The 15,336-nt window shown below is 40.8% G+C and overlaps 2 protein-coding genes and 1 long non-coding RNA gene across 8 annotated transcripts; 2 read left to right on the top strand and 1 right to left on the bottom strand.

Moving 5' to 3' along the window:
• The first annotated feature begins 2,674 nt into the window (after positions 1-2,674).
• On the top strand, positions 2,675-10,025 carry arr3b (arrestin 3b, retinal (X-arrestin)). The gene is made up of 15 exons (XM_042074155.1): positions 2,675-2,751; positions 3,715-3,745; positions 4,630-4,660; positions 4,772-4,832; positions 4,929-4,973; positions 5,079-5,275; positions 5,376-5,435; positions 5,514-5,590; positions 5,685-5,820; positions 5,975-6,059; positions 6,204-6,276; positions 6,411-6,548; positions 6,691-6,798; positions 6,893-6,942; positions 9,625-10,025. The coding sequence occupies exons 2-15, from the start codon at positions 3,738-3,740 to the stop codon at positions 9,768-9,770; spliced, it is 1,215 nt and encodes a 404-aa protein (XP_041930089.1). The 5' UTR covers positions 2,675-2,751; positions 3,715-3,737; the 3' UTR covers positions 9,771-10,025.
• LOC121694159 lies at positions 4,066-11,567 on the bottom strand. Of its 6 annotated transcripts, none has more exons than XR_006025684.1 (5): positions 8,263-8,437; positions 5,670-6,996; positions 5,392-5,542; positions 5,095-5,243; positions 4,066-4,457 (listed from the first exon to the last, which is right to left on the bottom strand). It is a non-coding gene; the product is annotated as an uncharacterized LOC121694159 (long non-coding RNA). The 6 variants fall into 6 exon arrangements; XR_006025688.1 differs by having other exon boundaries at positions 5,095-5,542; positions 5,670-6,233; positions 6,532-6,996; XR_006025686.1 differs by having other exon boundaries at positions 5,095-5,542; positions 5,670-6,606; positions 6,699-6,996.
• Positions 10,447-15,336, top strand: nkrf (NFKB repressing factor). The gene is made up of 3 exons (XM_042074154.1): positions 10,447-10,855; positions 11,945-12,069; positions 12,202-15,336. Exons 2-3 carry the CDS (start codon positions 11,979-11,981, stop codon positions 14,439-14,441), a joined length of 2,331 nt encoding a protein of 776 aa, XP_041930088.1. The 5' UTR covers positions 10,447-10,855; positions 11,945-11,978; the 3' UTR covers positions 14,442-15,336.

The following is a 15,336-nucleotide window of genomic DNA, read 5'->3' as shown; positions in this document are numbered from 1 at the left end:
CATCTGAAATTGCTTGAAATTGTGTTGCTCTAAGAACACCCTTCCTGCCACACGTATGCTGCTTAGCAGATTTTCTGTATTTTCACTTATTATACAAAAAATCTGACTTCCTATAAGAAGCTTTTCTGATAAATGTTAGAAAGTATGGGGCTATTTGGCCTATTCAGTTCATCTACAGTGTCTACCAGTAGTTTCTTCTTAATTAGTCTTCAGCAATAACAAACCCTCATTCTTTACACTGTACTACATGATCATTTCTCTTTCTGATACAACAAAATGAAAAAACACCAACATTATGTCATCAAAGCAGCCATTTCAGACTGATTCACGATATGCTGCTTGCATTAAAACACTGTTAGCTTCACTGCATCATCAGCACCAACTGCTGGTAGCATTGCAGCTGTTGAGTTCAAGAAAGGTCCCTCATGATCAGTCAATGAAAAGTGTATCTGAGTTCCTCTGAAGGAGCTTACTTGGAAGGGGATTAATGACAACAAATACCTGCAGGTCTAAGGTGAGCATGTGATGTGGCACAGGAGGCATGAAAAAGTTGACTAAGCCCTCTTAAAGATAGACTCACCTTGTGTAATACATGCTGGGCTAATACATAGTCACACACACACACACACCAAAATACAACAAATATTACATTTTATGTATAAAATTGTGTCTATTGTTTTGTAGTACACAACTAGCTTTTGGGAAAGGGACCATTTTGAAATTTAGCAACAACAGAGCAGAAATGTGGTAAAATGGTTGCAAGTATTCCATCAACAACATCAACATTTATTATGCATATTGCATAAAATATCTGGCTTAATGTATATATAAAGATGTATGTACCGTCATCACAGCACAGAATCTTATCCAAATATTCCTCAAGATAAATTGAAACATGTTACTCTCTCCCTTGCACATATTTATATTTTTCCAGTTATGCCAGACATATCTTCTAACTAACTCACTTAGTTGATGTACAGTTCACAAGCACAAACATTGCTGGCACTGTGTGTCAGTTTGGGGTTAAGTCTGCAAATATTCACTACACAAAAAATTTAATATATACGATAAATTGACACAAAGAAAACACATTTCATCACAATATTTGAACATTTTCCTGTGTATCTATTATGTGAATTCCTTCTACATGAAAATGTGAGCTGGCCTTAGATTCCTTGAAGTTCCTAATAATCAGACACCTACAATAACAATGAGCCATCTTCACCCATCTGTGCATTAGCCACCCTTCAGTGAACTTTTGACCTCTCCTAATCCATGTTGCTGCTGCAAAGAGTCAGGGTCCTGTGTGGGTGAATGTTTAGTGACTGTACTTACTAGAAAAGGGTTTCCCTTAATCCTCAATCTTCTTCGACCATCAACTTCAAATTGGCTACTCTCCCTGAGAAACATTGATGTTACAGATTGATTTACAGATTGATGTACATACTGGTGTGTATGAGATTTGACATATTTTATATTATCTTGCCATTAATTGACATGGCAACCCATGGTGACACAGGCTTATGAAGGAATTACTTACAGACACGAAAAGGCAATATGTGACCTGACAAAAAAGACACTGGCAAGTCCATAATCTGAAAAAGGTCAACTGATTGCTGTATGCAGTTGAGTACCTCTAAGTCCAGGTCTATTTCAGACATGTCATGACAAGGATGATCTGTGAAGTCAATTCAGAAAAACAATTTATCAATGGACTGGGCACCTACTTAGCACTAATCGGATACCCAGTTCATTTAAAACTGACTGAGAGGGTCATACTCCTACCTGTGAGGACAATATTACATTGTGCAATACCAGGTCTTCCAGGCAGAAAAGACGCCTTCCTCCAATTGGTTGCCTTTATTTTCCAGTATGTGTCGAATTGCTTCAATACCATCTGATACATAGGCCTATGTCATAATGGCATATAATGTCTGATTACATATAGAGTATAGATATATATATATATAGTCAACTGCATGACATTTACTACTGTTTCAAATTTAGCTACTACTGTTTTAAATTAGCACATGCATTAACTATAGTTATGTAAAAGTTGGATAAAAATACCTCCTTCCATAGAGACACAATACCACCTGTCTATTTTAGGATTACAGGCTGTACTCTCCATGGACACGGGTAGCCCTCTGGCAGCTGCTGGAGCTGGGGTCCAGGACTCATTTGTGTAGTCCGTCCACTCTCCCGCCTCGTCCCCACCAACCCTCTGAGAAGCTCTCAGCACAGACACATACAATTTTAGAGAGCTGGACTGGACTGGACTGGACTGGGAGGGAAATGTTTCCGCCGCCATCTTTGCCACATTGATATTTAGTAGGTATGTGGCCAGGCAACATATGGGAATGTGTGGACCTGACTCCCACAATGCCAAAGCACTGAGACAAACAGGCAGGCAGGAGAGTGACTAGTTAAAGCCCAAAGAATCAAAAGCCACCCTGCATTAACACTCAAGTCTTTCAAACTTCACTATAATCAACATTTAATCCATTTCAAATAACACAGTGTTTATTTTTAACACATTGTTGCCTGAAAAAGAAGTCGGGTAATAGACTTAATAGGATTGCGAGGGAAAAGGGAGCACTATAATGGCGTGGGTAATCTGAGGGGGAGGGCAGACAGGTCACCTTATAAAGTCCGGCAGAGAGGAGGCGGCAGCCGCACTCTTCACATCACCGAGGGATTTACAGCCTGGGGGTGAGGGGCACACACGGAACAAACACACACACTGGAGAGGTAAGAGCTAGTCCTATTTGACCGGTGGTCCGCACAAACATGGCCAGACTCTGAGCTCCAGCCAACTGGAGTGAAAAGATCAGAGGGGCGGAGGAGTGAACGACAGCAGCATAGCTGGTCAGCAGTTACTGAGAGTTCTTGTAGTCAGAGAGAGTTAAGAGAATATACAACTGGATTTTACTTACTAAAGATTGTTTTTTCTCCTAGTGTGTCTGTCAATAACTACTGTATAATAGAGTTAAATTACATAGCTCTGATTCAACTGTACCTTTAAATCATGAACAGCCCTAATCAGTTGCCTAAAGTGATATATACAAGTTTGTTAAATGTTCTGAGATATGTTTTATGTGATTTGGATGGAAGGCTATATGGTATAGTGAAGGACAGGTAAACACCCCCAACATTCCCACCTGCTGCTGCTGCTGCTGCTGTGTACTCAGTCAGTAACATAGCCTACAGTATGATTACTTCTCGGTTATTAGAACTGATGGATAATAACTGATGGATTTTCAGTAATGTTTGCTTGCTTTAATATAACATGCAAACAACATTTAAACACAACTATAAAAGTAATTGAAGAATAACAGCTAATGTTTGACCAAAATGGTTTAAAGGTACAGACAGATTGAGACACCAAAATGCTCTGCTACTCCATTCAGGCCTGATAGTAACATTGTGAAAGGGGATGTTAAACTGGTATCAAGGACCCAGTCTAGTTATGCAGGTGCTGACATGTGGCTTTGTTTGTAAATGTACAACAGTAATAAACAAGCTCCTATGGGAGATAATCTTATCATAAAGTATACCAGGTGAAATCAACACAGATGCTCTAATCCAAGATTAAACTGCACTTCATCGTAATGTTAATCTTTTGGTGATACCTGAATCCTGCTGGATTACATGCAACACTTCATCAATGGGTTTTTCAATGGGTTATCTAATCCTACACCTTTCACATTGCAGATACCCCCTGGCAGTGTAATACGATGGCCAAGTAAGTCTTTCCTAAACATGATTCTATATTACTAACTCCATACTACTGAGGTTGACTACAGAGCCACCACAGATGAAGTGGTGCAGTGGTCCCATTCAGACATAGATTACTTCAACTTTGATCAGTGTGCATAGTTTTATAAATATATATATAGTTGTTGTATAGTTGTTAAATGTCTTGTAATGTCTTGACTTGACATATATTGTTTTGTTTAATGTCTTGACATACTATTTCATGATAAGGTAAAGGCCATTTCTGAATAATCCTAAATACCTATCAGATTTAAAATAGTAACAAAAGTATGGTTAAAGAATGGGACTTTTGGGGAATGGGAGAATAGGACTTCTTTTACGCATAGGTCAGTATGGCAGGCAAGTAATTAAATCAATCAATCAATCAATCAATCAATCAATCAATCAATCAATCAGTCAATCAGTCATTTATTTTTGTCTGGATTCTCTGCATAACTTCATTCAGTTCCTCCAGATACTAAAATGTAGGTTTAGATGGCTTTTTCCAACAATGCAGTTGATGTTTATCCAAGTATGAATACTCGAAGGGCTAAAGTCACTTCGTTCATTCACAGCAGTGTATTCTCTTCCGAAAATAAATGAAGGTTGAATGAATGTTTTAAACCTTCCTCAATACACGTCACTGCTTAGTGAAACACAAGCGGTCCGGGCAATCCAGAAGCCTCATCCTTTAACAAGAACTGACAGAGGGACATCACAACCAATTTAGTTAGGCGGATACACCGCAACAGGAGGTAACTGACCACAAGAAGGAGCAAGTTCATCAGACAAAATCGTGATGAATGGAATGTGAGCAAAGAATGACCTTTCAGATAAATTCATTTCAACTCAAGCCTTTCTTTTTCCCTGCAGGATCTATAAGAAGACCAGTCGCAATGGCTCGGTGAGGAGCAAAGGACTTTCTTTATCACAAGACCAGGAGAATAGTCATTTTTACACTGCCAAATTACAGTCAAATGAGTTTCGTGGTCTATTAAATTGTGTCCTTTTGTAGATTGCTCTTTATCTAGGAAAGAGGGACTTTGTGGACCGTGTGGACAATGTTGATATTGTTGGTAAGTCTAATGGAAATGGACATTTTGTAAGACACCTGCACTTCATAGTTACTTAACATCCACACATTTTTTAATGCGTTTATGTGCCCATAATAGATGGTGTGATCAAAATAGATCCATCAGATCTCGCTGGGAGAAAAGGTATGATCACTCCCCTCTTTCTTTGTAGAGATTTATTTTTCCTCAGCATCTCCACTAAGAATTGCATGCCAAAAACATTTCTCAATATGTAATTTCTCTCCGCAGTATGGGTTTCTCTCACCTGTGCTTTTCGCTATGGCCGCGAGGATTTGGATGTGATTGGTTTATCATTCCGAAAAGACATCTGGATTGAGCACCTTCAGGTGTACCCTCCGACCAGTGAACCCAAGCCAGCTAACACACACGTGCAAGATGCACTTCTGAGGAAGTCTGGAGAAGATGGACACCCATTCACTTTCGCTGTGAGTCACCATTGCACAAACTTAAGATATAGCTGACAGGAACAGTATAGCTCACACAGGTTTACAAACATCGCCATTAAAAGCTGTGCGTTTTGTCTAGCTTCCCACAAATCTACCTTGCTCTGTCACCCTTCAACCTGGACCAGGCGATGCTGGCAAGGTAGGCATTCTTTCCCTCCTTATGTGTCATACTCCATCTATGATATCCCAAATCTAATCTCTTCACCTGTCTCTGCAGGCGTGTGGTGTTGATTTTGAAGTTAAGGGCTACATTGCCATGGAAGCAGACAATCCAGATGAGGAAATTGATAAAAAGTGAGGAGGAATACATCCCTCATCAACACAAACAAACCACACAGAGACATCAGTTTTAGATTGACCATAATAACCTTACCTTATTGGTTTATAGGGATACAACCCGCTTGATCATCCGAAAGATACAGTTTGCTCCAGACAAACTAGGTGCTGGTCCAAAAGCTAGCATCAGTAAACAGTTCATAATGTCTGAGAAACCAATTCAGATCGAGGCTTCAACTGAGAAAGAGGTATAAAGTTAGTTAGTGATTAAAAACAATCACACCGTAGCATCCCTTGAAACACCTTAAACATATGCCAGTATATACCAAAGTAAAGATTCTTTTAAATAAACAGCTCGAGTGATTTCCTTATGACTAAAGATCTTTTCTGTTCATCAATCAGCTTTACTACCATGGAGATCCCATTCCAGTTACTGTAAAAATCAACAATGATAGCAATAAAGTGGTGAAGAAAGTGAAAATCTCAAGTAAGTTTAGAAATATATGATTATTATATAATACTAATAATGATTATGGAATCATGAATGACACATGAACCTATCCTAAATTAATTACAGAATCTTAAAATCTTAGATCAATATACTTACTCCACAGCATTTTCTTATATCTAGTTGACCAAACGACAGATGTGGTCCTGTATTCTGCTGACAAATACACTAAAGTTGTACTATGCGAGGAATTCGGGTAAGTTCATACTTTTGCAAAGATAAGCACGAAATGAAACCCTTGCACTTTTCTTATGTCCAAGGCAGTTAATATTAGGCCTCTTTTTTGCGCTAAAACTTTTACTTATGTACAAGTATACATTTTCCTAACAGAGACCAAGTTGATCCCTCGTGCACCCTTGAAAAGGAATACAGAGTTACCCCTCTGCTGGCCAACAACACAGAGAAGCGCGGTTTGGCACTAGATGGCAAACTGAAGGATGAGGACACAAACCTGGCATCATCGACCATGTAAGTGGAGATTCAAACTGTCCATTAGTCATACTGACAGCCAAACTCTGAGTGATTCCTAGAATGTTAAAAAGGACAACAAAAGGGGTTGATCCCTATCTGGGCATCATACACTAATTTGATCTCCTCATGCACAATGCAGCATCCGACCTGACATGGATAAGGACATCTTGGGAATTCTGGTGTCCTACACAATCAAAGCAACTGCTGTGGTGTCCGGTGGTGGAATACTTGGAAGCCTTACATGCAGGTTAATAGAAATATTCAGGGTAAATAACATCTTGATATTGCCGTTAACACTTTACACAAGTAAAAGGTAAACCGTTTCTTCCTTCTTCTGATAGTGATGTGACTGTGGAGATTCCTTTGGTCCTGATGTCCCCAAAGCCAGCAGGTAAGCAGGTGTTTCACTGAGTGAAAGAAAAGCCGGGACAGGGGCAGCAAAAGGCTGGAAAAGTAGTGTAATGTTAAAGAAAACACAAGGAGGAAGACTTCACCACTAATAAGGTTAACTGGCACCATTGTTAGGTATAAAAAGAGCCTCCCAGAGGCACAGTCTCTCATGCAGAGAGAGATCACCAGAGACTTTCTAATGAGGAGACACAGCACTCAAAGAATCTCCCAAAGAAATGCATAGGTTCAGTTCGTAACGCAAACATGGTAGTCATCTACACATATTCCGCCATATTGTCATATTGTGAGGTATTTGAGGATTTCATCATCTGTAGTTTATAATAGTGCAACTTTTCCAGCCTTTTGTTGCCCGTCCCAACTTATTTGAGACATGTTGCTGGTATTACATTCAAAATAAGCATATATTTTTCATGACATTTTCAACATTACAACAGTTTCAACATTTGATATGTTGCCAATATCCTTTTACAACCAAATATGGGTTTACAAGACTTGAAGATTATCATATTTTATTTACATTTTACACAGCGTCCCAAGTTTTTTTGAAACAAGGTTGTAAATTAGATTATTTTAGACAGTTTTAAGGTGCAGTCTGTGATTCCAACCCACTACATTGTTTTAAACACTATTCCAGCTAATCAACATGTTGCTTCAAGAGCATGCTGGAAGGTCTGAAAGTTCATAGACTGTTGAGCTCAAATATCAGTAACCTTCCGTCAGAATCTCAGACAAAACCTTCACATTTTGATTTGGTGCTTTGCTGAATCACAGACAAAACCTTCACATTTTGATTTGGTGCTTCGCTGAAATGTTTTACCGTTAAAATAATGCAGGAATTTTCAGTATCTACCCACCTGTCTATCTCTCACTCACTAAGGGTATGATTTTCATGGGTAAACTGTTTTTATGTCTAACTCTGAATACATTCATGTTGTTGCACAATTGCTTTTTTTAGGTGGCCACTCCTTTTATATGTGCACACAAGTCCAAGTATGTATGGGCCATATCTTTCCCCAGATACAGGCTATAGTTACAGTATGCCTAGATTGGGAGTCACTTAAATCAGCATTAGGGTAGTACTTTTACATCTGTACAAAATAAAACGGGTAAAAATAGTTTTTTTTTTGTAATTATGCATTTATTGACGCTTGCAATGTGAGGCAGTGAATATTTAAATCTAAATTTACAAATATGACTGTTATTGAAAATAATCGCCACATAATTATAGTCGAAGAAACAGAAAATAATCGCCACATAATTATAGTCGAAGAAACAGAAGAAAATGATTAATCTCACTCACTCTCTTTCTTTCCTGCTCTCCATTGTTCTCATGACACAGATATGTAAGTACAAACTAACCACTTACATTCTTTAACTTTCTCCAACAGTCACCTTGGTGTGAGGTATACATAAGAAATGTCATACATCTATGGACCCTTTCAAGAGAGTTCCATTATCAGCATCATAGTTGGCCCCACAAGACTTCCTTTTTAACATTCCATATGTTATCTTAATGCAGAGGAAGTAGATTGGGGCCCAAATAGAACGTTCAAGCATTGTTTTTGTTTTTATTGTTGAAAGGGTCTATACATACTGTATAAGAGGAGCAACCTGAAACAATCTGAATATGAATATGAGAGAGGGAAGAGGCTAATAAAATATCGGCAAATAAATAATTGCAAACTTTTATAAAGACACATTTGTTCTTGTGATATTCATAAGCAAGTCTCTGCTCCTCTCATGTGTGTTAAAGCATTTCATGAACTGCAAGAATCAGGAATAAATCCCTCTATAGTGAAGGTGAGGAGAATCTCATGAACCTCAGCTGTCCTGTTCACTTCTTCATGGGCCATAGTACATGGTAAACATATATAGGCTATAAACAAGTGAACAAATGCATAAGTGAGTAAAACTCTTGCCACACAAAACTATAGCTTATATACGGTATTTTCCGAACTATAAGTCGCACCAAAGTATAAGTCGCACTAGTCAAAAAATGTGTCATGAAGAGGAAAAACCCATATATATAAACATATACAGTATATGTTCCACCTGAGTCGCAGGACCAGCCAAACTATGAAAAAACTTAGTCCGGAAAATATGGTTATGTGTTTTATAGTGGTTCATCTTCTTTGGGTCAGTTTCCCATGCATGACAAAGTCTTGAACTAGACTGAAAGGTCAATGTCTAGGATTTGGTTTAATACATCTAAACCAGCCCTTAATGTCAAAGTAAAATAGTAGCCTGAATGTGCACAACAAATAAGAGGTTACACATGTTTATGTGCAAGAGATGGACAAACAGAAATCAATGCAGCTCTTGAAGAAGTGTGCAGTTGTCCTTTGAGATGCGTGACAAGTATGTGCTTGGGTCAAATTTTGGCTTTCCAATCTAATGCACAAATGTTAAGGTGCTCAGTCTGGCAGTGATTTTATCTGTGCAGTTGTGAAACAAGGCACTAAACAACCGGTAAATGAGAACAAAAAATATCTGAGGCCAAGTTGAAATAGACTGCTTCTTCATACGTTTGATTTAAGGTAAATGAAAGCCATTATGTTGACAAGCAAGCTTACAGTTGCAAAAATGATCAGTAGATGGGAAAGGGAACTGACAGACTGTATGATTTTGATTTTGTTTTGTTTGTTTTCTGCATGGACATTAGATCTGACATCATACTGGAATAGCTCCTCACTGCAGAACAGACTGGAACACTACCAACTTGGAGACACAGACTCTCGCAGAAACACAGAGATATACTTCCCTCGCATTAAATCTCGTCATAAACCAAGTACCTGCACCACATCATAATGCCCTTTATTGTGTCCTTCAACTGAAGGGCTTTTTCTGAGTCTGGACTGAGACCCCAGTGGGTGAGACTCACAATTTCCAATTGTGTGTAAAAATGAAATGTTTACTTTGATGATTTTGCCTTTCAAAATGTTGAGTGTTCAAAATAAGTTATTAAAGTGTTTTTGTCTTGAGATGTTCACATAAAAATATGTATGCACTGTGCTACATTGCCTGCCATAGGCCCAATAAAGAATTTCAACTTTTACCAGCAAAGGGTTGAAACGAGTCTGTGCTCCACTGTCATACAGGCCTACTTTATCAAAATTGTGGCTTTTGCAGAAACTAAAGAGGGAATCTCAGTACAGAAATGAAGAGGGAAAATGTGCCACACAGCATCACTTCTGCATAGGGTATGTTCATTTGCATGTGCCTAAAAAGCTAAGCAAAGGTGCAGCCAGTTCAGTTTAAATGTATTGAACAATTTTTCCATTTAAAATAGTCATAGCACAAAACTTGATGTTTTGCGATGTTGAAGGTCAATCTTGAAATAAGGTGATGCAAGGTTCTAAATTACATGATTTGTCTGTATCCTCCTACAGCAGTAGGCCTAATAGTTCAAAGGTCACATATGTGTCAGTAGGGCTACTACAATGAATGAAGATCTAAAGGTCACATACATTTGTCAGTAGGGCTACTACACAATGAATAAAGATCTAAATGTCAGTTTAAGTTGGTGAAAAGGAGATTGCGAAGACGTCACAAGGCCTACATCAAAAGAAATATAGCCTATTATTTTGATTCCGCAATTTCCGAGACATTTAATTTGGTGAGATGAAAAGAGAACAAAATCATAGTCCAGGATAAACAAAGAGCGTTTTGTTAAAACAATAGCTTGTATTCAGCTGTGTCCTGGCACAAGTTTATTTTGACTGAATCATTGACAACAACCAACCAAACTAAAATGCTAAGTTAACGTTACGACATGGCTGCAAGTAGCTGGCTATGTAGCAAGTTAGCCTAGCAACTGCCGGACTGCATCCATTCAGCTGAAGTAAAGTAACACTGACTCAAGGGCACGTAAACAGCCGGAGCTACACCAGCAGGTAAGATGGCTTTTTTTCGGGGCCCGTACTTTTTCAGTTTACACTCAACGTTTTGTTTGATGTATGACAAGGATATAAACAATTTTGTTGACTCCAAATCACATCGCACACTTTTAACGTTTTGGTGGGTAAAAATGTGACTTAATATGCTTTAGATAGCTATGTTATGACTGCGTCACCCGGTTAACTAACTTGCTAGCATGCTAGCGCTAGTGAGCATTGTCAACAGCAGAGGTTCTGTTCGATCCTGAGACTTTTTGGGGGTGTTAAGGTGACCAGTGTGTAGTAAAAGCTTGTGGCTTATTGGTTTTGTGTGGGTTGAAACAACTATTGTAACAATTTCAGCAATGTGCCGATGGATGTAACATTAGCGTATATGCTAATGTGTCAGTGGTTGTCTAGCTAGTTCACTATGGCCATTATTTTTTAACCTGGTGTTTACTTTGAAGTATCACATTTTTTTTAAAGATATACTTTCTTTGTTATGAGGTGCTCTATGTAAATATGTAGATTGTAATTGTAACGTAAGACAAATACATAGTTATATTGCTGATTTGTCCCTATAAACCTTACCTCGCGTACTATGAAACAGGCTAAGCCCCTCCTCGTATGGTCCATTTTTCATTACCCATGATTCAATTCTCCACGGTGGCCATGCTGCTGCAGGCCGCTGCGGGCTGGAGCTAGGCAGGACTCCGGCATAAGAAAAACTGTGAGGGGAAAGGAAGATACATATCTACTATGCTTTGCACCTATGTTGGGGTATATTTTAGATTCTAGTCATAGATTTTAGACAATATGTTGCCGCGTATTCTTAAAATTTCCCATGAAGATAGGTAAAAATAGCAATACAATGTTTACAGTGTCTGGGTTAGCAGTTATGTCATATCTCTCTGCATACTCTGTGTTTTTGCAGTTAATAGTACTAAATGATTTTCCATTGGGTTTTAAAGTTGTTGGAATATTGTTATTAGCCCACAACAGGATGGATAGCCTAGGTGATGTTTTTGCGCTGTTGTAACTAACTGAATGCCCTTTGTCTCTACCGTGCATTTTTTTCTTCTTTTTTCATTTTTCTTGTATCTGCAGGTATGGCCCACAAGTGATGTAGAAGGTGCTGGAGATGGCTGAAGGAACTCATGTTGGCGACATGCCCTCCTTCCAGCCGGTTCCAAGTGCTGAAGCAAAAAAGAGGCCAAATTCATCAGATGGAAGTAAGTGTACCTCTTGCCAAAAATGTTTTAGTTACTTTGCTGATAGTATAGCAAGTACTATAAGTATTCTATGCTTTTCATTTTTAAAAAGTAAAATTAAGCCGAGGTTCATTCTTGTTCTTTTAATTACAGGAGAGGAGCCAATGAGGAAGATGCCGGTGTCAAAATATAACCCCAGGCCTCGATTTGAGCCTGTGCAATTTGTCAGTAGTGGCGTAAGTGGGGGAACCACAGATGAGAAGGAGAATGAGAAAGATCGCAGGAGAGGAGAGATGAACAGTATGAGACCAAGAGATCCTCCACACTCCACGTACAGCCGTCCGTACGGCTCCTCGTCAACATACGACCGCGGCTCGTCATACGGCTCTGACTCGTGGGCAGATCGCAGAGGCAGAGACGTGGCTTCAGGCAGCACCAGTGGCCTCGGCTACGGCAGCAGAGGGTCCGGCTCAAACTACATGTCGAAAATTCAACAGGACTACACAGCTAGATACGACGCACATAGTTCCAGACAGCCTGACTCCTCCTCCCAGTCCTACAGGTATGATGGGTATGGCGGAGGCAACAGGTCTAGGGGCTGGGACTCGGGGGGGCGTCAGGGCCTGGGATTTGGACATCAGGACAGACCTTCGTCCAGCAGAGCTTTCAGTCGCGTCTGTAACAGTCCAGGGAGGGGCACCCCCATGCAGGCGGTCATCTCTTCTCAGCCCACTCCAGTGGCTCCTGCCACTTTGGAGGAGAAGCAGAGATTAGTTGCACGCGTGGCGTGCGCCATTGCAACCACATCCAGAGACCCTACGGCTTTGAGTGGCTCTGACACGCCAAACTACAATTTCATCCTGAGCCGGAGCATCCAGGCCTGCAAGACCAACCCCGAGTACATTTATGTCCATCTCAAAGATATCCCTCCAGACGACCTGCCCAAGAACAGAAAAGTGCCCACCGATGGATATGCATGCGAGCTGAGATGTCAGTCTGTTTACTTAGCGACAGGGTATTCTGGAAGCAAAAACGGTGCCAGGGACCGCGCTTCAGAACAGGCCGTTAAGCTCTTCCTGCAGCCTGTGGAGGCTCGTGTGGTGCAGCGCAAATACAAGCATGCTCCTGTAAATGACATTGTGGTGTGTCCAATGCATGTCCCGACCCCAGTGTTAGTCCCACCACTTCGCAATCCAGAGGACAAGCCACCGCTGAGCTCCAAGGGTATTTATGAACCAGACAAAACCAAGCACTGGACAGAGTTTGTAATTGTGGACAATGCTGTGGATGCTATCTGCATCCTGAATAACTCTGCAGCTTACAATCGCATGAAAATTGACTACAAATTTGAGCCGGTCCCCAATAGCAACATCTTCGTGTGTAGTGTGTACTTGCAAGAGGAACTTGTTGCACAGGCTAGGGGAACCAAGAAGACCTCAAAGCATTCAGCTGCTGAAGAGGCCCTTAGGAAGCTGAGGTTGAATCAGGCTGCCAGACAGCAGCAGCAGCAACAGCAGCAACAACAGCAACAGCAGCAGCAGCAGCAGCAGCAGCAGCAGTACTCCCAGAGCAGTTATCATCCAGACAGTGGTGGACGCTTCAGCCAACATGGGGTCAGGAAGAAACAGCTTAGCGAATTAGTGATCCTAGAAAATTCCGACAATGCCATCTGTATTATCAACGATACTGCCCAATTCAACAAAGTGTCTGCTGACTACAAGTTCACAGTACTGCCAGACCACCGCTGGAGATGTGAGGTGTACTTAGAGGGTCAGTATGTGGCATCGGGTGTTGGGCCCAAGAAACATGTGAAACACATCGCAGCAGAGGAGGCCCTGGTGGTTCTACGGCAGACACAGGCAGTGGTGAAGTCCAACCTCAGGAAGGAAGGCTACGCAGACGCTCTGTCCCGTACCCAGATCTTGGCTCGGTCCGGGGAAGACTGCATGCAGCAGGAGATCAAAGAGGACAATATTGGCAACCAGCTGTTGCGCAAGATGGGCTGGACCGGAGGTGGACTGGGCCGCGAAGGGGAGGGCATAGCTGAGCCCATCAGGGTGAAGGAGCAGTTCACCAGGGAAGGCTTGGGCATGGATATGAACCGGCCCGGGAGCCAGCTCACCAAACGAAACATTGAGGAGATCATTCGCAATTATGCCGTGTCGGACCGCAGCGATGACCTGCGCTTCTCCACCGAGCTCAATAATGACGAGCGCAAGCAGATCCACCAGGTGTCCCAGAAGTATGGCTTGCGCAGCAAGTCGTACGGACAAGGCAAGCAGCGCTTCCTCATTGTCAGTCGCAAGGTGCATAAAGACCAGTTGATTGGTCAGCTCCTGCAGGAAGGGCAGGTGGGCAGATATGAGCTGGTGAAACCTCAGGCGTCTCACTGACTGGACATTAAGAACCCCAAGTAATCTAAAGATAATTTTCAGTCTAGGGGTGTCTTGTGAAATATACTCTTCTGTTTGATTTCTCAAAAAGATTTGCTGTAAAAGAAACTGTACAATGTATTTTTCAAACTCCTCTGTATCAGGAAACACCTCTGTTGCTTCTTCATTCCTGGACAGACAAATAGATAACTCATGTAGGCAGTCGATACTGAACACAAGTAGATATTTTGTTTTGTGTTGTGCTTTTTCTGTGTGTGCTTTTTACCATGTCATTCCACTTAATCTTGTCTGCTGTAGCTCTCACTTTGGCACTCTGGGGCAAGCCAAGATTTTTTTTTGTTCACAAGTTGTAAACACAAAGAAGCCAACACGCAAAGGTTTCAGTCATCTCGTATCCTTGGAGCATAGACAGTGATGACAACAAGGGAGCTAGTTTTGGCGGCGGGTGCTCCATTTTACTCTACTTTTGTAGACATTCCATAACTTGGATTTTGTTTAATACAAAATTTCACCATTCACAGCCATCATCTATTACAAGATCTTTTTTATCAGCCTGACATGACTTCTGCAGAATACTAATCATGACTCTGATGAACTGATGTATTCCAAACAGTTGAAAAACAGAGCCCATCTTTAAAACAAGACTTGTCTGAGAGTAAGCCATTTACAATGCTATGACCTGGTAAATGTGCAAGCAGTAATATCTGTAAGATGTAGGTGAAATAGCCTTTTTTGTTTGTGGATACTGTTAACTTGTCTGCTTGTTTTCATATCTGTAATAACTGAACAATAAACTCAATCTGATCGTCATCACTGAACTACGACCCAAGAGGATCACTCCATTTCATTCCCCCTCCTCCCCACTACCCAACCTTAATAAAAATGCATTTCCAGA

This window comes from Alosa sapidissima, chromosome 20, assembly GCF_018492685.1.
Source record: "Alosa sapidissima isolate fAloSap1 chromosome 20, fAloSap1.pri, whole genome shotgun sequence".
Taxonomy (NCBI): domain Eukaryota; kingdom Metazoa; phylum Chordata; class Actinopteri; order Clupeiformes; family Clupeidae; genus Alosa; species Alosa sapidissima.
The sequence above is the reverse complement of the archived record's forward strand: the minus strand, read 5'-3'. Positions and strand labels throughout refer to the sequence as shown.